At 51.5% G+C, this 27,240-nt stretch overlaps 1 protein-coding gene across 4 annotated transcripts in view; it reads right to left on the bottom strand.

The window, feature by feature from the left end:
• The window catches only part of SYNDIG1 (synapse differentiation inducing 1), a 462,371-nt gene that overhangs the window by 144,407 nt on the left and 290,724 nt on the right, over window positions 1-27,240 (bottom strand). For all 4 annotated transcript variants that reach the window (XM_075339413.1, XM_075339412.1, XM_075339415.1 and 1 more), the window contains one exon: window positions 23,116-23,253. In XM_075339413.1, coding sequence (XP_075195528.1) covers window positions 23,116-23,253 — 138 coding nt within the window. The remainder of the gene's footprint in view (window positions 1-23,115; window positions 23,254-27,240) is intronic.

Here is a 27,240-nt window from a genome sequence, read left to right as displayed (position 1 = left end):
CTACTGATAGCAACGGATGGCCTTGCGTTGCTTTCGTCAGCCGACGCTGCATTGCATCCGCCTGGCAGATGGAACGCTGCATGTAGCGTTTTTCTGCACTTGGCAGAGTGTCAAAAAAGCGCAACCTGCAGGATTTCGTCGGCGCCCATTGTTTTTATAATGGACGCCTATGGTGACGGATTCCGTTAGAATCCGTCATTTGACGGATTCCGTTAATGCATCCGTCTTTACACAACTGCGCATGCCCAGATGTGTAAAGTTAAGAAAAAAAAACTTTAACGGATTGCATTATTTTGTACGATCCGTTGCATCCGTTGTGCCACTATATGCAACACATCCGTTGCATCCGTCACACAACGCAATGCAATGGATGCCGTTTAACGCAAGTGTGAAAGCGCCCTTAGTTGGACAGCATGATAATAAGCAAAAAAGCAAAATAAAAAAACAAAAAAACTGTGCCACACATCTTTAGTATAAAATGTAATTACAGGGCAACAAATACGCTATGTGGCCAATATACAAACATATTCGTATACTTTACGTCAGCACACTGAAATGAAAAAATACGTAAACTGCACTATTGCAAATGTTAAAAAACTTATGGTACGTAAGGTTTTTGATCAAAGAGCGTAAAACTCATCCAACCATGTTAACGTGTACCTAAATACCCTGTTTCCCTGAAAATAAGACACTGTCTTATATTTATTTTTGCCCTGAAAAAAGCACTAGGTCTTATTTTCATGGGGTGTCTTATTCTCGAGGAGACATGGTTGGGGGTAAGTTTACCCCCCACAAAAAGTAGACCCCCCCTTCCCAGGATCGTCATACTTACCAGCCCCGGGTGTCTGTATCGCTCCTAGATCTCCCTGTGTGATCTCCCAGCAGGTGTGCTGCACGCCGTCCTCCCCTACATCTGGCGGACACTGGCAATAGATCATATCACACTCACACACACTCATACTCATACAGACACACACACACATCAGATTTCACATCATTCCTCTCTGTGATCTCCCAGCAGCTGTGCTCCCCTACATCTGGCTGACACTCGCATACATCAGATCTCACGCACACACACACACACACACACACACACATATCACACTCCACATCATCACATCATTCCTCCCTGTGATCTCCCAGCAGCTGTGCTCCCCTGCATCTGGCTGACACACACACACACACACACACACACACGCACACACACACAGGCACACATCACATTCCACATCATTCCTCCCTATAATCTCCCAGCAGCTTTGCTCCCCTGCATCTGACTGACACTCACACATCAGAACACAGTCACATATCAGAACACACAGTCACACTTCCAATGGCATACACTTGCACACACTCACAAAATCGCACATACCTGTATAATCGTGTGCACACACTCACAACATCTGGAGATACCACATGCTTCCGCCAATGTAATCTTGGAAGCACACTGAACAGCGTCGCAGGACCTTACGCCGCCGAGAAGCAACCAATATCGCTGGATGTGGTGAGTGTGTGGATACGATCTGTAGTGTGTGTGTGTGTTTATGTGATCTGATGTGTGTGTGCGTGTGTGTTCCGCCACAGGACCTTGATGCGCTCACCTGCTCCCGGTCGGCGTCTGGTGAGTATGATCGTGGGGTCTTCTATCTTCTTTCTTCTGTCCTTTGGAGGTGCCCGCTGTCTTTAATGAAGTGTCCTGCAGTGTCTTTAACTTTTTACCACTGCATAACACTTTATTATTGACCGCGGCTAGGTCTTATTTTCGGGGGATGTCTTATATTTAGACCTCCCTGAAAACTCCTGCTAGGTCTTATTTTCGGGGGAGGTCCTATTTTTGGGGAAACACAGTGTGGATGGTCCTTCTTATATCATAAGGGATGGACCATCCACATTTAGGAACACCTTGACGTGGTTGGATGGCTTTTGCATTCTTTGATCAATAACTTTAGGTACCTTTCATTTTTAACATTTCCAGAAATAGTGGAGTTCATGTATTCATTATTTGCAGTGTGCTGACGCATAATGCATGTAAAAGCTGTAATATAGCTTAAAAAAATCATCAGTCCATAGCATCGGCTGCTTTCAGAGCAGGACTTCTAATCATGGCCCTCACTTTCCAGAGCCATGTGCTTGTTAAAATTTACTGTTATCTCTCTATATACAGTATATAAATATACTGATAGCAGTGTACACGACAGAACAAACCACTCATAGCTAAATTAGTTTCAGCAGAACTTGCAATAAGCTTTATAGTTCTAGTAATACTGCTCTCAAGGATAAGAGCCCACCCTGACAGAAACCAAGACATAAGGAGACTACAAAGCTCTGAAATGCTCAAGTGACATTTTAGTGCTCGCTCATCACTAATTATTACTACAGTTGATCATTTCATCTAAAGACTTATTAGACTCGGAAGTCATCAACAACTTATAATTCCAGTCCTATGAATGGACCATTAAATGGACACAATTTCCTAAATGTTAAGGTCATTGTGTAGTCCTATCTGATTATATCCTAACATTAGTAAACTAGCAGTATTTGAAGCTTATTTCATACTTTGAATTTATTGTAAAATACATAATAAAAATGTAAATGAGATAAATGAAAAAGAGCACTGATCAAAATTAGAGAACAAGTTGTTGGTGTAAAGCCCGCTTTACACACTACAATATATCTTATGATGTGTCGGCGGGGTCACATCGTAAGTGACGCACATCCGGCATCATAAGGTACATTGCAGTGTGTAACAGCTACGTGCGATTGCGAATGAACGGTAAAACGTTCATCGCACGCACGTCGTTCATTCCTCATCAATTGAAGGTCAGGTTGTTCATCGTACCCGGGGTAGCACACATCGCAGTGTGTGACACCCCAGGAACGATGAACAGATCTTACCTGCGTCCTGCGGCTCCCGGCTAGCAATGCGAAGGAAGGAGGTGGGCGGGATGTTTACGTCCCGCTCATCTCCGCCCCTCCGCTTCTATTGGCCGGCTGCCGCGTGGCATCGCTGTGACGCCGAACGTTCCTCCCACTCCAGGAAGTGGACGTTCGCCGCCCACATCAAAGTCGTATGGATGGGTAAGTACGTGTGACGGGGGTTAATCGTTTGTGCGGCACATTCAACAAAATTGAACGTGCCGCACATACGATGGGGGCGGTTACGATCGCATATGATATCGTATGCGAAATCGTAACATGTAAAGCAGGCTTTAATCTGGAATCTGGTGCTAATTTCCTTAATTATCTGACAAACCCTATTTAACTGGCAGCCTAAGGGGTACTTTGCACACTACAACATCGCAAGCCGATGCTTGTGTGGCGCCCCTGACCTGGTCAGGCACCACTGAGTACTGCACCCATGCTGGGGACAGTACAAAACAGGTAATCCAGAAGGCTGACCGAGGTGTGACTACACAGGCGCATAGTGATCAGGTCTCACACATTTACCTTTGAGAGGACCCCTGGGGATCCCAGGAGGGGGCGAAGCCTCCATCTCCACTCGATGGGTGTGGTGGAGAGCCTGGTTGCTAGGTGACGTAGGCAAGAACAGGAGAGGAGGAAAGAGTGAGCCGAAGACAGTTGAGTGGTGAAGTTCAGGGAGGGCAGAAGCAGACCCTGTAGCTCTACACAATTCTGACAACGTACGCGCAGTGACTACCGACGGGGGAGAACGGTCACCTGGTAGTGCTGCCCGAAATCCACACACGGCTAAAGAGAGAGCAATGGAGTGGAAAGTAAGGAGACTGTCAGGGAGGTACCAGGCCCAAACGGGTAGCAGGTCCCGGGGCAGGGATAGATCCACCTGTCCTTTGCCAAACCTGCATGAGGGGGCACTTTATACCCCCAAGACAACACCACAGAGTCCGCAGCCACGTAGCAAAGTGAGGGCCCATAGCTCACAGGAGGCAAGCAGCCGGAGTGACCTGGTCCAGGCTACAAGCAAACGGGCCAAAAAGAAGAGGAGAGAGGCACCAGCAACTTCCCTGGGCGACCCCAGCAGGGCTTCAAGCAGGGGTTACCCCAAAACACAACGGGCTAAGGAAGGCGAGTTGGTAGCCACCCTCATAAGTCAGCCTGAAGGACACCTGGTTCCAGCCTGGTTCATCCCAGCTACGCCCGGGTTACTCACCCTGCCACCATCAGTGAGTAAAATCCCTGAAAGACATCCTGCTTGTGCATTTGAGTCATTCTGCGACTTGTAGTTCCACACACCTACACGGGACCCTGGGGCATGCCTCACTCTCAGGAGGCTATTACAACTGACTGCACCTACTATCAGCCCCAGGCACCCCTAACCTGCAGTGGCGGTCCCCACTGACCGCAATTCTGAGAGTGGCGTCACGACAATCAAAATAGAGGATTTCCTACCTGTGACAAGATCCAGCCGCGTGGAGTCCCTGAAGGTAATGCACCGCTGCACCGACACCGAACCTCGGGGCCCCACACATCTGGCGTCACGAACAGGATAAGGACTAGACCTGTTCAGACAGGTGACCATGTGCCTGGGCGGTCCGCTTGGAAAATTGGAAGCGCCGCCATATTGCCACCATGAAAAGCGCGCTGAAAAACAACAGCAGTCCGCGCTGGGAGAAGTTACCGCCCACGAAGAGGTGTGGCTACCCAGAGATCCCCTGAAGGGTCCTGGTCTCGCAAGTGATGAGAGCGGAGGCGTTCAGAGACGTCGGGAAAGAAAGGGAGCCAGAAGCCTGCTACTAGAAGAAGGAGACGCAGAGGAAATGGCGTCTGAACGCAGAGACCCAGAACCAGGCTCCTCTGCCTGGTGGTATCGGGAACTTGCCCAGTTTTGCGACCAACTGGAGGCCAGGGTCGTATGGCAGATCAGCGAGGGACGTACGGAGCTTCTGGAGATGGCTGCAGCGGTTCAGGCCTATGAGAGGGGAACCGCACGACGAGTGCCAGACCGAGCGGCGACGACTCAGACCCCGATGATGTTACCGATGGGTGAGTCCTGTGTTGCCCCTGTCAGCGCGAGTGCCCCGACCCCTGCAGCCATGCCCGCGGTCCCTGGAGAGATGCCCGGCGCGGCGACGCTGAATCAGGCCGCAGCCACGCCAGGTGCGGCCCGCCGAGCCCAGGCCGCCGCAACGATGCCTAGCCCGGCCCGCAAAGATCCGGCTGCCACCGCGACCCTCCTCCACGCCGCAGGTGCGGCCCGCCAAGGACCGGCTGCAGCTGCGACGCCAATCCAGGCCGCAGAAGCGCCCAGCCCGGCCCGCACAGATCCCATCGCAGCTGCGACGCCAATCCAGGCCGCCGCAGCGATGCCCTGCTCGTCCTGCCAAGACCAGGCCGCTGCCACGCCAGGCTCGGCCCGCCAAGACCAGGCCGCTGCCACGCCAGGCTCGGCCCGCCAAGACCAGGCCGCTGCCACGCCAGGCTCGGCCCGCCAAGACAAGACTGTACAATTATTTACCCCGGCCTGCCAGGTCAGAGCAGGCACCGCTCCCCAGCCCAAGGAAGTCCCTGCTAGGAAGTCCCTGCTGGGGGAGGACCCCGAATACTGGAAGCTGAAGGCTGATCTAGAGGCCCACTTCCCAAAGGAGATGGTGGACCGGTATCTGCTCCCTCCGCATACTCACAGGAAGACTCCTGCAACATTCATGCCAAAGGGTCCCCCGCCCTGGCCTGCTGATGAAAATCCATCCCTAGCGCTGCCACAAGAGGAGTGCCCAGAAGAACTAAGGGGGAGGGGAGGCCAGGAAGCTGAGAAGCTGACCCCAGAGCCATCAGCAGTGGATGCAGCACCAGTCCAAGAGCCAGAGATGCTGCCGTACTCCCGCTGGGATGAAGAGGGCCCGACATCCTCCGCTGAGGAAGATTTGTCCAGATACCTCACCTGGGAGCCTGCAAGCGGTGAGGTGGCAGCCAGGCAGGACCCAGCCCGCAGGACACGGCGCCGCAGCAGGACAAGGGATCCACCTGCACAGCAGTCTACCGAGGAGAAGGACGAGGTCACGGCCAGAAACTTAGAGGAAAAGCGGTCCTTGAGAAGAGCCAAATCGCAGGTCAGAGGCCCACTTTGTCGAGGAGTTGTAGAAGACTTCAATCTAAGGTCTGGATATGGCTTTATAGTAGCACCTGGTGTAAAAGAGGGCATCTTTGTGAACAGAAGGGATGTTAGAGCACATTTACCTAGAGGACATCCAGGAAGAAACCTACAGATAGGAGACTCAGTAGCATTCACCAAACACCAAGAACGCGGATGGTACGCACTAGATGTTACACCATGCCCCAGAAATCCCTGCAGTAACCCTGCTGTCTTAACACTACAAGATAAAGAAAGAGAAAAAGAAACAGACACAGAAGAAGAGGAAAGAAAATACAAAGAACTCATTGATGAAACCACTACAGATGATGACGACAGGTGCCACAGCCCTACAGGCCCAAGCCCTGGTGAGGAGGAAGAAGGAGCAAAGTCCATGTAAAGTAAAGTAAGAAGTACAGCAAGTTAAAGTACAGTTTTGCAACGTTTACAAGTTCAAGCATGTGCCCACATGAACTTATGTGAGAAACCCTTTTGCACTTAAACCCATGAACCTTAAGGCTATGAACTGGCTATAGCCACAAACTCTCGCAGTGTTTATAGTTACCCCAGAGGTACAACCACTACCAGGGAGCACGCCTGTTTATGGGGCCTGGCTCTCCACCACAAAGAGGGTACCTGGTCAGCACCAACTGTGGAGGCCGCCTCTACATCGTGCCAGAAGAGGCTGAAGGCGCGGCTCCACCAGGCCAGGTATACCCTGAAACCACCAGACCATGAAAGCCGCCTCTACATCCTGCCAGAAGTGGCTGAAGGCGCGGCCAACGGGAGAGGCAGATGGGAAGAAAGGTCTGGGGAAGCTGATGGCCCAGACCTGGTTACCAAAAGAAACCGGTGAGAGGGTTTAGGGTGGGTTAACGGACTTGTGGGTGGAGGGTGGTGATGTATGGTACCTGGTGGTTTTAAAACGTTTTACCATGTTTTACTGTTTTACGCATTTTAAAATGTTGTCTTGCAGCCCGAGGACGTGCTGGTAATAACTAAGGGGGAATGTGGCGCCCCTGACCTGGTCAGGCACCACTGAGTACTGCACCCATGCTGGGGACAGTACAAAACAGGTAATCCAAAAGGCTGACCGAGGTGTGACTACACAGGCGCATAGTGATCAGGTCTCACACATTTACCTTTGAGAGGACCCCTGGGGATCCCAGGAGGGGGCGAAGCCTCCATCTCCACTCGAGGGGTGTGGTGGAGAGCCTGGTTGCTAGGTGACGTAGGCAAGAACAGGAGAGGAGGGAAGAGTGAGCCGAAGACAGTTGAGTGGTGAAGTTCAGGGAGGGCAGAAGCAGACCCTGTAGCTCTACACAATTCTGACAACGTACGCGCAGTGACTACCGACGGGGGAGAACGGTCACCTGGTAGTGCTGCCCGAAATCCACACACGGCTAAAGAGAGAGCAACGGAGTGGAAAGTAAGGAGACTGTCAGGGAGGTACCAGGCCCAAACGGGTAGCAGGTCCCGGGGCAGGGATAGATCCACCTGTCCTTTGCCAAACCTGCATGAGGGGGCACTTTATACCCCCAAGACAACACCACAGAGTCCGCAGCCACGTAGCAAAGTGAGGGCCCATAGCTCACAGGAGGCAAGCAGCCGGAGTGACCTGGTCCAGGCTACAAGCAAACGGGCCAAAAAGAAGGGGAGAGAGGCACCAGCAACTTCCCTGGGCGACCCCAGCAGGGCTTCAAGCAGGGGTTACCCCAAAACACAACGGGCTAAGGAAGGCGAGTTGGTAGCCACCCTCATAAGTCAGCCTGAAGGACACCTGGTTCCAGCCTGGTTCATCCCAGCTACGCCCGGGTTACTCACCCTGCCACCATCAGTGAGTAAAATCCCTGAAAGACATCCTGCTTGTGCGTGTGAGTCATTCTGCGACTTATAGTTCCACACACCTACACGGGACCCTGGGGCATGCCTCACTCTCAGGAGGCTATTACAACTGACTGCACCTACTATCAGCCCCAGGCACCCCTAACCTGCAGTGGCGGTCCCCACTGACCGCAATTCTGAGAGTGGCGTCACGACAATCAAAATAGAGGATTTCCTACCTGTGACAAGATCCAGCCGCGTGGAGTCCCTGAAGGTAATGCACCGCTGCACCGACACCGAACCTCGGGGCCCCACACATCTGGCGTCACGAACAGGATAAGGACTAGACCTGTTCAGACAGGTGACCATGTGCCTGGGCGGTCCGCTTGGAAAATTGGAAGCGCCGCCATATTGCCACCATGAAAAGCGCGCTGAAAAACAACAGCAGTCCGCGCTGGGAGAAGTTACCGCCCACGAAGAGGTGTGGCTACCCAGAGATCCCCTGAAGGGTCCTGGTCTCGCAAGTGATGAGAGCGGAGGCGTTCAGAGACGTCGGGAAAGAAAGGGAGCCAGAAGCCTGCTACTAGAAGAAGGAGACGCAGAGGAAATGGCGTCTGAACGCAGAGACCCAGAACCAGGCTCCGCTGCCTGGTGGTATCGGGAACTTGCCCAGTTTTGCGACCAACTGGAGGCCAGGGTCGTATGGCAGATCAGCGAGGGACGTACGGAGCTTCTGGAGATGGCTGCAGCGGTTCAGGCCTATGAGAGGGGAACCGCACGACGAGTGCCAGACCGAGCGGCGACGACTCAGACCCCGATGATGTTACCGATGGGTGAGTCCTGTGTTGCCCCTGTCAGCGCGAGTGCCCCGACCCCTGCAGCCATGCCCGCGGTCCCTGGAGAGATGCCCGGCGCGGCGACGCTGAATCAGGCCGCAGCCACGCCAGGTGCGGCCCGCCGAGCCCAGGCCGCCGCAACGATGCCTAGCCCGGCCCGCAAAGATCCGGCTGCCACCGCGACCCTCCTCCACGCCGCAGGTGCGGCCCGCCAAGGACCGGCTGCAGCTGCGACGCCAATCCAGGCCGCAGAAGCGCCCAGCCCGGCCCGCACAGATCCCATCGCAGCTGCGACGCCAATCCAGGCCGCCGCAGCGATGCCCTGCTCGTCCTGCCAAGACCAGGCCGCTGCCACGCCAGGCTCGGCCCGCCAAGACCAGGCCGCTGCCACGCCAGGCTCGGCCCGCCAAGACCAGGCCGCTGCCACGCCAGGCTCGGCCCGCCAAGACAAGACTGTACAATTATTTACCCCGGCCTGCCAGGTCAGAGCAGGCACCGCTCCCCAGCCCAAGGAAGTCCCTGCTAGGAAGTCCCTGCTGGGGGAGGACCCCGAATACTGGAAGCTGAAGGCTGATCTAGAGGCCCACTTCCCAAAGGAGATGGTGGACCGGTATCTGCTCCCTCCGCATACTCACAGGAAGACTCCTGCAACATTCATGCCAAAGGGTCCCCCGCCCTGGCCTGCTGATGAAAATCCATCCCTAGCGCTGCCACAAGAGGAGTGCCCAGAAGAACTAAGGGGGAGGGGAGGCCAGGAAGCTGAGAAGCTGACCCCAGAGCCATCAGCAGTGGATGCAGCACCAGTCCAAGAGCCAGAGATGCTGCCGTACTCCCGCTGGGATGAAGAGGGCCCGACATCCTCCGCTGAGGAAGATTTGTCCAGATACCTCACCTGGGAGCCTGCAAGCGGTGAGGTGGCAGCCAGGCAGGACCCAGCCCGCAGGACACGGCGCCGCAGCAGGACAAGGGATCCACCTGCACAGCAGTCTACCGAGGAGAAGGACGAGGTCACGGCCAGAAACTTAGAGGAAAAGCGGTCCTTGAGAAGAGCCAAATCGCAGGTCAGAGGCCCACTTTGTCGAGGAGTTGTAGAAGACTTCAATCTAAGGTCTGGATATGGCTTTATAGTAGCACCTGGTGTAAAAGAGGGCATCTTTGTGAACAGAAGGGATGTTAGAGCACATTTACCTAGAGGACATCCAGGAAGAAACCTACAGATAGGAGACTCAGTAGAATTCACCAAACACCAAGAACGCGGATGGTACGCACTAGATGTTACACCATGCCCCAGAAATCCCTGCAGTAACCCTGCTGTCTTAACACTACAAGATAAAGAAAGAGAAAAAGAAACAGACACAGAAGAAGAGGAAAGAAAATACAAAGAACTCATTGATGAAACCACTACAGATGATGACGACAGGTGCCACAGCCCTACAGGCCCAAGCCCTGGTGAGGAGGAAGAAGGAGCAAAGTCCATGTAAAGTAAAGTAAGAAGTACAGCAAGTTAAAGTACAGTTTTGCAACGTTTACAAGTTCAAGCATGTGCCCACATGAACTTATGTGAGAAACCCTTTTGCACTTAAACCCATGAACCTTAAGGCTATGAACTGGCTATAGCCACAAACTCTCGCAGTGTTTATAGTTACCCCAGAGGTACAACCACTACCAGGGAGCACGCCTGTTTATGGGGCCTGGCTCTCCACCACAAAGAGGGTACCTGGTCAGCACCAACTGTGGAGGCCGCCTCTACATCGTGCCAGAAGAGGCTGAAGGCGCGGCTCCACCAGGCCAGGTATACCCTGAAACCACCAGACCATGAAAGCCGCCTCTACATCCTGCCAGAAGTGGCTGAAGGCGCGGCCAACGGGAGAGGCAGATGGGAAGAAAGGTCTGGGGAAGCTGATGGCCCAGACCTGGTTACCAAAAGAAACCGGTGAGAGGGTTTAGGGTGGGTTAACGGACTTGTGGGTGGAGGGTGGTGATGTATGGTACCTGGTGGTTTTAAAACGTTTTACCATGTTTTACTGTTTTACGCATTTTAAAATGTTGTCTTGCAGCCCGAGGACGTGCTGGTAATAACTAAGGGGGAATGTGGCGCCCCTGACCTGGTCAGGCACCACTGAGTACTGCACCCATGCTGGGGACAGTACAAAACAGGTAATCCAAAAGGCTGACCGAGGTGTGACTACACAGGCGCATAGTGATCAGGTCTCACACATTTACCTTTGAGAGGACCCCTGGGGATCCCAGGAGGGGGCGAAGCCTCCATCTCCACTCGAGGGGTGTGGTGGAGAGCCTGGTTGCTAGGTGACGTAGGCAAGAACAGGAGAGGAGGGAAGAGTGAGCCGAAGACAGTTGAGTGGTGAAGTTCAGGGAGGGCAGAAGCAGACCCTGTAGCTCTACACAATTCTGACAACGTACGCGCAGTGACTACCGACGGGGGAGAACGGTCACCTGGTAGTGCTGCCCGAAATCCACACACGGCTAAAGAGAGAGCAACGGAGTGGAAAGTAAGGAGACTGTCAGGGAGGTACCAGGCCCAAACGGGTAGCAGGTCCCGGGGCAGGGATAGATCCACCTGTCCTTTGCCAAACCTGCATGAGGGGGCACTTTATACCCCCAAGACAACACCACAGAGTCCGCAGCCACGTAGCAAAGTGAGGGCCCATAGCTCACAGGAGGCAAGCAGCCGGAGTGACCTGGTCCAGGCTACAAGCAAACGGGCCAAAAAGAAGGGGAGAGAGGCACCAGCAACTTCCCTGGGCGACCCCAGCAGGGCTTCAAGCAGGGGTTACCCCAAAACACAACGGGCTAAGGAAGGCGAGTTGGTAGCCACCCTCATAAGTCAGCCTGAAGGACACCTGGTTCCAGCCTGGTTCATCCCAGCTACGCCCGGGTTACTCACCCTGCCACCATCAGTGAGTAAAATCCCTGAAAGACATCCTGCTTGTGCGTGTGAGTCATTCTGCGACTTATAGTTCCACACACCTACACGGGACCCTGGGGCATGCCTCACTCTCAGGAGGCTATTACAACTGACTGCACCTACTATCAGCCCCAGGCACCCCTAACCTGCAGTGGCGGTCCCCACTGACCGCAATTCTGAGAGTGGCGTCACGACAATCAAAATAGAGGATTTCCTACCTGTGACAAGATCCAGCCGCGTGGAGTCCCTGAAGGTAATGCACCGCTGCACCGACACCGAACCTCGGGGCCCCACACATCTGGCGTCACGAACAGGATAAGGACTAGACCTGTTCAGACAGGTGACCATGTGCCTGGGCGGTCCGCTTGGAAAATTGGAAGCGCCGCCATATTGCCACCATGAAAAGCGCGCTGAAAAACAACAGCAGTCCGCGCTGGGAGAAGTTACCGCCCACGAAGAGGTGTGGCTACCCAGAGATCCCCTGAAGGGTCCTGGTCTCGCAAGTGATGAGAGCGGAGGCGTTCAGAGACGTCGGGAAAGAAAGGGAGCCAGAAGCCTGCTACTAGAAGAAGGAGACGCAGAGGAAATGGCGTCTGAACGCAGAGACCCAGAACCAGGCTCCGCTGCCTGGTGGTATCGGGAACTTGCCCAGTTTTGCGACCAACTGGAGGCCAGGGTCGTATGGCAGATCAGCGAGGGACGTACGGAGCTTCTGGAGATGGCTGCAGCGGTTCAGGCCTATGAGAGGGGAACCGCACGACGAGTGCCAGACCGAGCGGCGACGACTCAGACCCCGATGATGTTACCGATGGGTGAGTCCTGTGTTGCCCCTGTCAGCGCGAGTGCCCCGACCCCTGCAGCCATGCCCGCGGTCCCTGGAGAGATGCCCGGCGCGGCGACGCTGAATCAGGCCGCAGCCACGCCAGGTGCGGCCCGCCGAGCCCAGGCCGCCGCAACGATGCCTAGCCCGGCCCGCAAAGATCCGGCTGCCACCGCGACCCTCCTCCACGCCGCAGGTGCGGCCCGCCAAGGACCGGCTGCAGCTGCGACGCCAATCCAGGCCGCAGAAGCGCCCAGCCCGGCCCGCACAGATCCCATCGCAGCTGCGACGCCAATCCAGGCCGCCGCAGCGATGCCCTGCTCGTCCTGCCAAGACCAGGCCGCTGCCACGCCAGGCTCGGCCCGCCAAGACCAGGCCGCTGCCACGCCAGGCTCGGCCCGCCAAGACCAGGCCGCTGCCACGCCAGGCTCGGCCCGCCAAGACAAGACTGTACAATTATTTACCCCGGCCTGCCAGGTCAGAGCAGGCACCGCTCCCCAGCCCAAGGAAGTCCCTGCTAGGAAGTCCCTGCTGGGGGAGGACCCCGAATACTGGAAGCTGAAGGCTGATCTAGAGGCCCACTTCCCAAAGGAGATGGTGGACCGGTATCTGCTCCCTCCGCATACTCACAGGAAGACTCCTGCAACATTCATGCCAAAGGGTCCCCCGCCCTGGCCTGCTGATGAAAATCCATCCCTAGCGCTGCCACAAGAGGAGTGCCCAGAAGAACTAAGGGGGAGGGGAGGCCAGGAAGCTGAGAAGCTGACCCCAGAGCCATCAGCAGTGGATGCAGCACCAGTCCAAGAGCCAGAGATGCTGCCGTACTCCCGCTGGGATGAAGAGGGCCCGACATCCTCCGCTGAGGAAGATTTGTCCAGATACCTCACCTGGGAGCCTGCAAGCGGTGAGGTGGCAGCCAGGCAGGACCCAGCCCGCAGGACACGGCGCCGCAGCAGGACAAGGGATCCACCTGCACAGCAGTCTACCGAGGAGAAGGACGAGGTCACGGCCAGAAACTTAGAGGAAAAGCGGTCCTTGAGAAGAGCCAAATCGCAGGTCAGAGGCCCACTTTGTCGAGGAGTTGTAGAAGACTTCAATCTAAGGTCTGGATATGGCTTTATAGTAGCACCTGGTGTAAAAGAGGGCATCTTTGTGAACAGAAGGGATGTTAGAGCACATTTACCTAGAGGACATCCAGGAAGAAACCTACAGATAGGAGACTCAGTAGAATTCACCAAACACCAAGAACGCGGATGGTACGCACTAGATGTTACACCATGCCCCAGAAATCCCTGCAGTAACCCTGCTGTCTTAACACTACAAGATAAAGAAAGAGAAAAAGAAACAGACACAGAAGAAGAGGAAAGAAAATACAAAGAACTCATTGATGAAACCACTACAGATGATGACGACAGGTGCCACAGCCCTACAGGCCCAAGCCCTGGTGAGGAGGAAGAAGGAGCAAAGTCCATGTAAAGTAAAGTAAGAAGTACAGCAAGTTAAAGTACAGTTTTGCAACGTTTACAAGTTCAAGCATGTGCCCACATGAACTTATGTGAGAAACCCTTTTGCACTTAAACCCATGAACCTTAAGGCTATGAACTGGCTATAGCCACAAACTCTCGCAGTGTTTATAGTTACCCCAGAGGTACAACCACTACCAGGGAGCACGCCTGTTTATGGGGCCTGGCTCTCCACCACAAAGAGGGTACCTGGTCAGCACCAACTGTGGAGGCCGCCTCTACATCGTGCCAGAAGAGGCTGAAGGCGCGGCTCCACCAGGCCAGGTATACCCTGAAACCACCAGACCATGAAAGCCGCCTCTACATCCTGCCAGAAGTGGCTGAAGGCGCGGCCAACGGGAGAGGCAGATGGGAAGAAAGGTCTGGGGAAGCTGATGGCCCAGACCTGGTTACCAAAAGAAACCGGTGAGAGGGTTTAGGGTGGGTTAACGGACTTGTGGGTGGAGGGTGGTGATGTATGGTACCTGGTGGTTTTAAAACGTTTTACCATGTTTTACTGTTTTACGCATTTTAAAATGTTGTCTTGCAGCCCGAGGACGTGCTGGTAATAACTAAGGGGGAATGTGGCGCCCCTGACCTGGTCAGGCACCACTGAGTACTGCACCCATGCTGGGGACAGTACAAAACAGGTAATCCAAAAGGCTGACCGAGGTGTGACTACACAGGCGCATAGTGATCAGGTCTCACACATTTACCTTTGAGAGGACCCCTGGGGATCCCAGGAGGGGGCGAAGCCTCCATCTCCACTCGAGGGGTGTGGTGGAGAGCCTGGTTGCTAGGTGACGTAGGCAAGAACAGGAGAGGAGGGAAGAGTGAGCCGAAGACAGTTGAGTGGTGAAGTTCAGGGAGGGCAGAAGCAGACCCTGTAGCTCTACACAATTCTGACAACGTACGCGCAGTGACTACCGACGGGGGAGAACGGTCACCTGGTAGTGCTGCCCGAAATCCACACACGGCTAAAGAGAGAGCAACGGAGTGGAAAGTAAGGAGACTGTCAGGGAGGTACCAGGCCCAAACGGGTAGCAGGTCCCGGGGCAGGGATAGATCCACCTGTCCTTTGCCAAACCTGCATGAGGGGGCACTTTATACCCCCAAGACAACACCACAGAGTCCGCAGCCACGTAGCAAAGTGAGGGCCCATAGCTCACAGGAGGCAAGCAGCCGGAGTGACCTGGTCCAGGCTACAAGCAAACGGGCCAAAAAGAAGGGGAGAGAGGCACCAGCAACTTCCCTGGGCGACCCCAGCAGGGCTTCAAGCAGGGGTTACCCCAAAACACAACGGGCTAAGGAAGGCGAGTTGGTAGCCACCCTCATAAGTCAGCCTGAAGGACACCTGGTTCCAGCCTGGTTCATCCCAGCTACGCCCGGGTTACTCACCCTGCCACCATCAGTGAGTAAAATCCCTGAAAGACATCCTGCTTGTGCGTGTGAGTCATTCTGCGACTTATAGTTCCACACACCTACACGGGACCCTGGGGCATGCCTCACTCTCAGGAGGCTATTACAACTGACTGCACCTACTATCAGCCCCAGGCACCCCTAACCTGCAGTGGCGGTCCCCACTGACCGCAATTCTGAGAGTGGCGTCACGACAATCAAAATAGAGGATTTCCTACCTGTGACAAGATCCAGCCGCGTGGAGTCCCTGAAGGTAATGCACCGCTGCACCGACACCGAACCTCGGGGCCCCACACATCTGGCGTCACGAACAGGATAAGGACTAGACCTGTTCAGACAGGTGACCATGTGCCTGGGCGGTCCGCTTGGAAAATTGGAAGCGCCGCCATATTGCCACCATGAAAAGCGCGCTGAAAAACAACAGCAGTCCGCGCTGGGAGAAGTTACCGCCCACGAAGAGGTGTGGCTACCCAGAGATCCCCTGAAGGGTCCTGGTCTCGCAAGTGATGAGAGCGGAGGCGTTCAGAGACGTCGGGAAAGAAAGGGAGCCAGAAGCCTGCTACTAGAAGAAGGAGACGCAGAGGAAATGGCGTCTGAACGCAGAGACCCAGAACCAGGCTCCGCTGCCTGGTGGTATCGGGAACTTGCCCAGTTTTGCGACCAACTGGAGGCCAGGGTCGTATGGCAGATCAGCGAGGGACGTACGGAGCTTCTGGAGATGGCTGCAGCGGTTCAGGCCTATGAGAGGGGAACCGCACGACGAGTGCCAGACCGAGCGGCGACGACTCAGACCCCGATGATGTTACCGATGGGTGAGTCCTGTGTTGCCCCTGTCAGCGCGAGTGCCCCGACCCCTGCAGCCATGCCCGCGGTCCCTGGAGAGATGCCCGGCGCGGCGACGCTGAATCAGGCCGCAGCCACGCCAGGTGCGGCCCGCCGAGCCCAGGCCGCCGCAACGATGCCTAGCCCGGCCCGCAAAGATCCGGCTGCCACCGCGACCCTCCTCCACGCCGCAGGTGCGGCCCGCCAAGGACCGGCTGCAGCTGCGACGCCAATCCAGGCCGCAGAAGCGCCCAGCCCGGCCCGCACAGATCCCATCGCAGCTGCGACGCCAATCCAGGCCGCCGCAGCGATGCCCTGCTCGTCCTGCCAAGACCAGGCCGCTGCCACGCCAGGCTCGGCCCGCCAAGACCAGGCCGCTGCCACGCCAGGCTCGGCCCGCCAAGACCAGGCCGCTGCCACGCCAGGCTCGGCCCGCCAAGACAAGACTGTACAATTATTTACCCCGGCCTGCCAGGTCAGAGCAGGCACCGCTCCCCAGCCCAAGGAAGTCCCTGCTAGGAAGTCCCTGCTGGGGGAGGACCCCGAATACTGGAAGCTGAAGGCTGATCTAGAGGCCCACTTCCCAAAGGAGATGGTGGACCGGTATCTGCTCCCTCCGCATACTCACAGGAAGACTCCTGCAACATTCATGCCAAAGGGTCCCCCGCCCTGGCCTGCTGATGAAAATCCATCCCTAGCGCTGCCACAAGAGGAGTGCCCAGAAGAACTAAGGGGGAGGGGAGGCCAGGAAGCTGAGAAGCTGACCCCAGAGCCATCAGCAGTGGATGCAGCACCAGTCCAAGAGCCAGAGATGCTGCCGTACTCCCGCTGGGATGAAGAGGGCCCGACATCCTCCGCTGAGGAAGATTTGTCCAGATACCTCACCTGGGAGCCTGCAAGCGGTGAGGTGGCAGCCAGGCAGGACCCAGCCCGCAGGACACGGCGCCGCAGCAGGACAAGGGATCCACCTGCACAGCAGTCTACCGAGGAGAAGGACGAGGTCACGGCCAGAAACTTAGAGGAAAAGCGGTCCTTGAGAAGAGCCAAATCGCAGGTCAGAGGCCCACTTTGTCGAGGAGTTGTAGAAGACTTCAATCTAAGGTCTGGATATGGCTTTATAGTAGCACCTGGTGTAAAAGAGGGCATCTTTGTGAACAGAAGGGATGTTAGAGCACATTTACCTAGAGGACATCCAGGAAGAAACCTACAGATAGGAGACTCAGTAGAATTCACCAAACACCAAGAACGCGGATGGTACGCACTAGATGTTACACCATGCCCCAGAAATCCCTGCAGTAACCCTGCTGTCTTAACACTACAAGATAAAGAAAGAGAAAAAGAAACAGACACAGAAGAAGAGGAAAGAAAATACAAAGAACTCATTGATGAAACCACTACAGATGATGACGACAGGTGCCACAGCCCTACAGGCCCAAGCCCTGGTGAGGAGGAAGAAGGAGCAAAGTCCATGTAAAGTAAAGTAAGAAGTACAGCAAGTTAAAGTACAGTTTTGCAACGTTTACAAGTTCAAGCATGTGCCCACATGAACTTATGTGAGAAACCCTTTTGCACTTAAACCCATGAACCTTAAGGCTATGAACTGGCTATAGCCACAAACTCTCGCAGTGTTTATAGTTACCCCAGAGGTACAACCACTACCAGGGAGCACGCCTGTTTATGGGGCCTGGCTCTCCACCACAAAGAGGGTACCTGGTCAGCACCAACTGTGGAGGCCGCCTCTACATCGTGCCAGAAGAGGCTGAAGGCGCGGCTCCACCAGGCCAGGTATACCCTGAAACCACCAGACCATGAAAGCCGCCTCTACATCCTGCCAGAAGTGGCTGAAGGCGCGGCCAACGGGAGAGGCAGATGGGAAGAAAGGTCTGGGGAAGCTGATGGCCCAGACCTGGTTACCAAAAGAAACCGGTGAGAGGGTTTAGGGTGGGTTAACGGACTTGTGGGTGGAGGGTGGTGATGTATGGTACCTGGTGGTTTTAAAACGTTTTACCATGTTTTACTGTTTTACGCATTTTAAAATGTTGTCTTGCAGCCCGAGGACGTGCTGGTAATAACTAAGGGGGAATGTGGCGCCCCTGACCTGGTCAGGCACCACTGAGTACTGCACCCATGCTGGGGACAGTACAAAACAGGTAATCCAAAAGGCTGACCGAGGTGTGACTACACAGGCGCATAGTGATCAGGTCTCACACATTTACCTTTGAGAGGACCCCTGGGGATCCCAGGAGGGGGCGAAGCCTCCATCTCCACTCGAGGGGTGTGGTGGAGAGCCTGGTTGCTAGGTGACGTAGGCAAGAACAGGAGAGGAGGGAAGAGTGAGCCGAAGACAGTTGAGTGGTGAAGTTCAGGGAGGGCAGAAGCAGACCCTGTAGCTCTACACAATTCTGACAACGTACGCGCAGTGACTACCGACGGGGGAGAACGGTCACCTGGTAGTGCTGCCCAAAATCCACACACGGCTAAAGAGAGAGCAACGGAGTGGAAAGTAAGGAGACTGTCAGGGAGGTACCAGGCCCAAACGGGTAGCAGGTCCCGGGGCAGGGATAAATCCACCTGTCCTTTGCCAAACCTGCATGAGGGGGCACTTTATACCCCCAAGACAACACCACAGAGTCCGCAGCCACGTAGCAAAGTGAGGGCCCATAGCTCACAGGAGGCAAGCAGCCGGAGTGACCTGGTCCAGGCTACAAGCAAACGGGCCAAAAAGAAGGGGAGAGAGGCACCAGCAACTTCCCTGGGCGACCCCAGCAGGGCTTCAAGCAGGGGTTACCCCAAAACACAACGGGCTAAGGAAGGCGAGTTGGTAGCCACCCTCATAAGTCAGCCTGAAGGACACCTGGTTCCAGCCTGGTTCATCCCAGCTACGCCCGGGTTACTCACCCTGCCACCATCAGTGAGTAAAATCCCTGAAAGACATCCTGCTTGTGCGTGTGAGTCATTCTGCGACTTATAGTTCCACACACCTACACGGGACCCTGGGGCATGCCTCACTCTCAGGAGGCTATTACAACTGACTGCACCTACTATCAGCCCCAGGCACCCCTAACCTGCAGTGGCGGTCCCCACTGACCGCAATTCTGAGAGTGGCGTCACGACAATCAAAATAGAGGATTTCCTACCTGTGACAAGATCCAGCCGCGTGGAGTCCCTGAAGGTAATGCACCGCTGCACCGACACCGAACCTCGGTGCCCCACACTTGCGATTTCGAGCGCGATAGTACCCGCCCCTTTCGCAGCAGCGATATCTTGTGATCGCTGCCGTAGTGAACATTATCGCTACGGCAGCTTCACATGCACTCACCTGCCCTGCGACGTCACTCTGGCTGGCGACCCGCCTCCTTCCTAAGGGGGCGGGTTGCGAGGCGTCACAGCGACGTCACACGGCAGGCAGCCAACAGAAGCGGAGGGGCGGAGATGAGCGGGACTGAAACATCTCGCCCACCTCCGTCCTTCCGCATAGCCGGCATGAGCCGCGGTGACGCAGGTAGGAGATGCACCTCGCTCCTGCGGCTTCTCACACAGCGATGTGTGCTGCCACAGGAACAAGGAACAACATTGTACCGTCGCTGCCGCGCAATTTTGAAAATGTTGGACACTACACCGATGATACGATTACGACGCTTTTGCGCTTGTTAATCATATCAAAAACGCTTTACACACTACGATATCGACAGCGACGCCAGATGTGCGTCACTTTTGATTTGACCCCACCGGCATCGCAGCTGCGATGTCGTAGTGTGCAAAGTACCCCTAACTTTCCAGTTTGCACTGACTTTGCAAAAATGCCACTCCAAAGTGACTGAAACACTCCCGCAGCAGGGCGTCCAGATGAAGGCCAAAGGGGTGACCCTATCAGCCATTGCAAGAGAGGTTGGTCGGTCCAAGTCTGTGATTTTGAGAATATTGCATCTTTACAACATCACAAACTATTTCAAGTCCCCCAAGAAGGCTGGTCGCCTTCGAAAGACAACTGCAAGAGAGGACAGAATAATGTGGAGAATCTCCATGGGTAATTGTTTCAACACTGTAGCTGGAATTTCTCATCTGTTCAGCACTGAACAAGGTAAGGATCTGTTTCGTCATACAATGTCATGACGTTTAAGAGTGTTTGGACTGACTGAAAGCCCACTCTGCAGTTACCAAACTTCTCATTAGCAGAATGAATAAAAAGGCTAGAATCATTTTTGGTGAGGAGCATGTTGTGTAGACAGAGGAGAAGTGGTCCACAGTTCATTTTAGTGATCAAAGCAAGTTGAATTTTTTTGGGTCTGATAGCAAACATTATGTTCATCAACAATATGGGGAAAGATTGAACCCAAAGTGTGTTAAGAACCTTCTTCAACAACACATGGTTGCTTATTAGCGTTCATGACTCAATCAGTCAGCAATTTTCATGCAGGACAATGCCCCATGTCACACAGCAAAACAGGTAAAGCAGTTCCTTGAAACAAAAAACATTGCAATAATGACATGGCCAGCGCAGAGTCGTGATCTAAACCCAAAAGAAAATCTCTGGAAAATCCTTGGTGACAAACTTATGGCCAAGAAACCCACAATAGTCAAAGAACTGTTGAAGAGCCTGGAAGAAGAGTGGACCAAAATCACACCAGAGCAGTGTAAGAGACTAGTGATGTCCTGTGTGATGTGCATCCTGCAGATGTGCTGCAGTTATTCAAAGCAAAGGCCTGTACACGTCCTACTGATTGGTGACTGTTGTTACCGTCAGAAAATTTAGTTATAATTTTTCTCTATGCTACAGTCATTGCTGTTCTCTAATTATAATCATCACTTATTGGGCAAAATAAAGGTTTTATGTTAATAAACTTTGGATCTTTTGTAAAACACTGTTGTGATGGCATGGTGTATCCCTTACAAAAAAAACCTTCAACTATTGATCAATGTAGATTACATTATTTCTGAAAAAAGCAAGTTATCAGACATTGTTCTCTAATTTTGATATTCATTGTAGAGTAGAGTAAGTAGTGTTTTAAAAACCCATCTAATACATTTTATCCTTGGTTTAAAACTACTTTACAACGATATTAGAAAAACAAAGACCAAGTACAGTGAACCTCATAATGATGGTAGTGTACATGAACCCCATAGAATACATACAAAAACTTGTGAATGAGGGGGGATATTTTTCATGTTTTTTTTGGAGTAAGAATTACTGCACCACAATTGTGAAAAAAGTATACAGTTTTTATTATTACAAAAAATATAAAATACTGGAAATCACATGTGATAGCAGTTAGTGATTAGACATACATAGTTAAAATCCAATTAAATAAGACAGAGAAAAGAAGGTCACAGGGAGGGAGACAGGCTACCCCTTAATTTCTGTGCTGGGAACAGGATAGTTAGATTAATTCCAGATGGCCATATAAATAACCAGAGAAACATAGGTATATCCCCTAAGATAGTAGAGTAATGGAGTGCTTATACATGAAAAGTAACCAACAGGATAAGGTCCAAATCAGGGCCTGAACACAATAGTATGTAACACCACCAGCGAGTACATAGCATAATCTCAAATAAAGAGAAAAAAAAAATCATACAATGGTGGAGATTGGCACCTGAAGGACCTACCAGTGGTATGTATAGCACCCAAGGAGGGGAGTCTGTCAGCCTCACATGTGGACCCGGTCCCGACACGTGTTTCACAGGTGCTTCAACGGGAGACCATCAACGGTTATGCTATGTACTCGCTGGTGGTGTTACATACTATTGTGTTCAGGCCCTGATTTGGACCTTATCCTGTTGGTTACTTTTCATGTATAAGCACTCCATTACTCTACTATCTTAGGGGATATACCTATGTTTCTCAGGTTATTTATATGGCCATCTGGAATTAATCTAACTATCCTGTTCCCCGCACAGAAATTAAGGGGTAGCCTGTCTCCCTCCCTGTGACCTTCTTTTCTCTGTCTCATATAATTGGATTTTAACTATGTATGTCTAATCACTAACTGCAATCACATTTGATTTCCAGTATTTTGTATTTTTTGTAATAATAAAAACTGTATACTTTTTTCACAATTGTGGTGCAGTAATTCTTACTCCAAAAAAACATGGTAAATACCCCCCCTCACTCACAAGTTTTTGTACTTTACAACGATGTACCAGATTTAAACTCTTAGCCCAGGCTGGTGTTTTTCTGCTGTTGCGCTGCTTACATCACCTGATCAGTGCAGCCAATGAAAAGCCGCAGGGGTGCGGTGGCTGGTGGAACAGAGACATTACTGATTCCTGTCCCTTAGTGGGACCTGTACTTAATCCAAGATGGTCCTGGCTGAGTATGTTATTTTATTTTACATATTCAATCGCCTGGGCAAAGTTTTATTTCATCTGGACAACCCTTTTAGTTACTGCATGTTAAGTATGGTGAGTCAAACAGATGTTACATTGTCCATATATTATCATTTCTTGTTATTTAGCAGCTCCTTGGGAAAAAAAAATATATAGCTATTGAGAGATAATTGCTTTCCATCTTACAAGTACAACCACCTTAAAGACTAAACGAGTTAGAAACATATCAGCAATTACCACACTATTCAATGCAATTATTCCATAGCTATTCAAAAGACATAAACAATTTAAGTGATATCACCAAGAACTACAAATGCAGAAAATGTAAATGATTAACAAGCCCATTACAAAGTGCTCAGGAAAAAGCAAGGCAACCCTTCTCATGCTGCCAACACATTGGCTTATAATCATGGACATAATGGTTCATGCATGAATAATTTATCCTTGAGAAAGCTGCCCCGCTGTAAGAAAAAAACATAGTGCTAATTTGCTGAGCAAGAAAGGATTTCTGGGAGTCGTATACCATGCAGAGATTCATTATTCAGAGTATTTGACAGGTACGTGTTAACGATTGTCATCGGGCTCAAACTTACCTCATGTGACAAGTAAAAGGCAGCAATCCCCAAAGGCCAGAAGCAGCACAGCATGGAAAATACGCTGAGGCCAAGATGGTCTCTTGGTGGCATCATTAAGAAGTTGTCTTCACTTTCTGTGTCACTTGAATAGTCGCTCTACATGAACATAAACAACAAATAGCAAATGTATTAAGAGGCTATACAGACATGAAACGTAACCGCGTATTATGCATGCCAATTGTAATATCAGTGTGCTAATGCACTGTGGGAATTCAGCAATTCAGAATAGAAGGATATTGTGTGGATTTGCTGGAAGTAATGCAGATGCCTGGTAGGAATTCAGTTAAAAAAGCAGATGTGTTAATGGAATGATCACAGCAGGTGGCCCGAAACATCCCCAGTTGGCCAAACCATGTGGCTTTCTTTTTTTTGTTCAGTTTGCAGATACTGAACTTATTTGACAAAACGCTCAGACTAAAGGGGGCTTTACACGCAGCGATGTCGCTAGTGAAAGCACCCGCCCCCGTTGGTTGTGCGTCATGGGCAAATCGCTGCCCGTGGCGTACAACATCGTTAGGACCCATCACACGGACTTACCTGTCTAGCGACGTCGCTGTAGCCGGCGAACCGCCTCCTTTCTAAGGGGGTGGTTCGTGCAGCGTCACAGCGGCATTACTAAGCAGCCGCCCAATAGAAGCGGAGGGGCGGAGATGAGCGGCCGTAACATCCAACCCACCCCCTTCCTTCCTCATTACCGGCGGCCGCAGGTAAGCTGTAGTTAATCGTTCCCGAGGTGTCACACATAGCGATGCGTGCTGCCGCAGGAACGACGAACAACCTGCGTCCTCAACAATTAACGATTTTTTGAAAATGAACGACATGTCAACGATGGACGATGTGGTGAGTATTTTCCATCGTTAACGGCTGCTCGTTGGTGTCACACGCAACGACGTCGCTAACGATGCCGGATGTGCGTCACGGAATCCGTGACCCTGGCAATATATCGTAGATACGTTGCTGCGTGTAACAAGGCCTTAAGGCTGCGTGCCCACCATCAAAACGCTGTGTTGTACAGTACAAGCACAGTGGATGGGATTTCTAAAAATCTCCTGCCCAATGTGCTTGTTTTTCCAGTAGCGCAAACTGACCTGCGGTGCAGTTTCCTGTCAATTTATTGCTGTGGGGATGCAAGTGTTCTCAGAGGGAGAACAGAGAGAAAGTCCACAACTTCCCGAACTCTGATCGTGGGCACGGGCAGCTGCAGTCTTCTGGAGAGCAGTCATGGCCTTGCAGGAAAGGAAATTCCAGAACACAGCATCTCTGGATCGTGGGCACATACCCTAAAGGGTACTTTACACACTGCGACATCGCTAGCGATCTTAATAGGGATGTGAAATTCTAGAACGCAAGTGCGATCTTTTGAGATCGCACATGCGTAAAGTGACCTACGTACGATCTCGAAAGATCGCACTTGCGATCTAGAATTTCACATCGCTAATGAGATCGCTAGCGATGTCGCAGTGTGTAAAGTATCCTTAAGAGTATGTGCACATGACATCTTTAAGATGCAGAAGACACTTTAGGAAAACACTGACAAAGTTTTTCCAGAAGCATCTTTGTTGTCTGTCTTTCTGTGACTATTTTATTGTATATATAAATTAGTGAGCAGCTTCCAAATGCATTTGTGCATTACATTAACATTGTGGTAATTTTATTTTTTGTCCTTAACCAATAACCACACTGCCTGTTTTTACCTTCCTGACCAGGCAATTTTTTCAAATCTGAGCAGTGTAAGGGCGGCTTTGCACGTTGCAACATCACACGTGCGATGTCGGTGGGGTCAAATCGAAAGTGACGCACATCCGGCGTCACTTTCGACATCGTAGTGTGTAAATCCTAGATGATACGATTAACGAGCGCAAAAGCGTCGTTATCGTATCATCAGTGTATTCTCTGACATTTCCATAATGCCGCTGCAGCGACAGGTACGTTGTTGTTCTTTGGTCCTGCAGCAGCACACATCGCTGTGTATGAAGCCGCAGGAGCGAGGAACATCACCTTACCTGCCGCCGGCGGCTATACGGAAGGAAGAAGGTGGGCGGGATGTTTACATCCTGCTCATCTCCGCCCCTCCGCTTTGATTGGCCGCCTGCCGTGTGACGTCGCTCTGCCGTTGTATGACCCGCTGCCTTAGGAAGGAGGCGAGACGCCGGCCAGAGCGACGTCGCAGAACAGGTGAGTGCATGTGAAGCTGGCGTAGCGATAATGGTCGCTACGCCAGGAATCACAAGATATCGCTGCTGCGACGGGGGCGGGGACTATCGCGTGCGACATCGCAGCATCGGCTTGCGATGTCGTAATGTGCAAAGCCCGCCTAACTCTAGAACACTTCAACATATCCCAGTGATTTTGAGATTGTTTTTTGTGACATATTGTACTTCATGTTAGTGGTCAATTTATGAAGAATTTTTTAAATTTACTGCTGATGTGAGGGCTTGTCTTTTGCGGGATGAGTTGTAGGAATTTTTCTTAGTACCATTTTGGGCTACACACTATTTTTTCATTATTGTCTATTCCGCTTTTTGTGAGCAGAATCAAGAAGAAACAGCAATTCAGGAATTGTTTTTTATGCCATCCACTGTGTCGTAAAAGTGATAACACAGCTTTCTTCTTCGGGTCAGTACGATTACAGCGATACCACAGTTATATTTTTTTTTTACATTTTGCCGCTTTTACTCCATAAAAAATTATTTTATAGAAAAAAAATTGATTTTGCATTGCTGTATACTGAGAGTTATAGCTTTTTCTTCTTTTGCTGGCATAGCTCTATGGCAGCTTAATTTTTTGTGAGACAAGATGATTTCAGCGATATCATTTTTATTTACCGTATATATGACTTTTTGATCTCGTATTCCACTTTTTTGTCTGTTGTATGATGAAAAGCAATAGTCTTTGCTACTTTTTTTATTTAATTTTGTTTTACGGTGTTCACTAAAAGGGTTAACTAGTCTGACAGTTTAATGGATTGGGTTGTTCCAGATGCAACAATAACAAATGTGTACTTTTTTGGGGTTTTTTTGTTTTTATTTTTGCGTAAACATATTCAAGTATTTTTATAATTTTTTTTCATTTTTTTGTTCATTTTCTTTTTTATATATTTTTTTAAAATTTGTTTTTAACTTTGTTACTATATGGAACATTAAGTTTTATTGCTCTGATCACTGATATAATGAATTGCAATACACCAGCAGTGCAATACATAATACTTGTCAGTGCTGCACTGATTCAAGCCTCTGAGATCATGCTTCTGGCAAGGTCTAAGAGGCTTGTCGTAGCTGGGAAACCCAGAGGTTGTCATGATGTTATTAATCTAGCATGTGCTTAATTTTGGGCAGCCTGGTATTGCAACATTCTGCAGATTCCTAGGAGGACACATTTGTCTTTTTTCTATATTGTATAGTGACTCAATTGAAATAGAATTGTTACAAAACCTGATGGCAATTCCCTTCAAGAAATCTGTCACTAGGTTTTTGCTACCCCATCTGAAAACAGCATGATGTACAGATATATGCCATAATTTCAGCAGTGTCTCACTGACTATACTGCAGATTTGATTTTGATGCAGATTAGCTTTATCTGCTGAAGATCCAGCAGATCTCTAAATGCTGAATTCTGTTTAACCCAATTCATACCTCTGATTGACAACTTTTTGCGTACACTGTGCATAGGTAGAAAGCTACCAATTTCTAGTAGGGGAGTGGCCGGACTACCTGGCAGCAGATTTACTAGTCCTCTAGAGATAATCATCTGTTGATAAAAAATGGATTTAATAAAAACTACAGTAAGCAGCCCAGTAAAGGGTGCTTTACACGCTGCGACATCGCTAACGATATACCGTCGGGGACACGTCATTAGTGACTCTCATCCTGCGTCATTAGCGACATCGCAGCGTGTGACACCTAGGAGCGACGATCAACGATTGCAAAAACGTCAAAAATCATTGATCGTTGACACGTCGCTCCTTTTCATAATTTCGTTGGTGGTGCATGCCGCTGGTTGTTCGTCATTCCTGTGGCACCACACATCGCTATGTGTGACACCGCAGGAACGACGAACATCTCCTTACCTGCATCCACCGGCAAT

This window comes from Anomaloglossus baeobatrachus, chromosome 3 (genome assembly GCF_048569485.1).
Source record: "Anomaloglossus baeobatrachus isolate aAnoBae1 chromosome 3, aAnoBae1.hap1, whole genome shotgun sequence".
NCBI classification, from domain to species: Eukaryota; Metazoa; Chordata; class Amphibia; order Anura; family Aromobatidae; genus Anomaloglossus; species Anomaloglossus baeobatrachus.
This window is presented reverse-complemented; position numbering and strand designations above follow the sequence as displayed.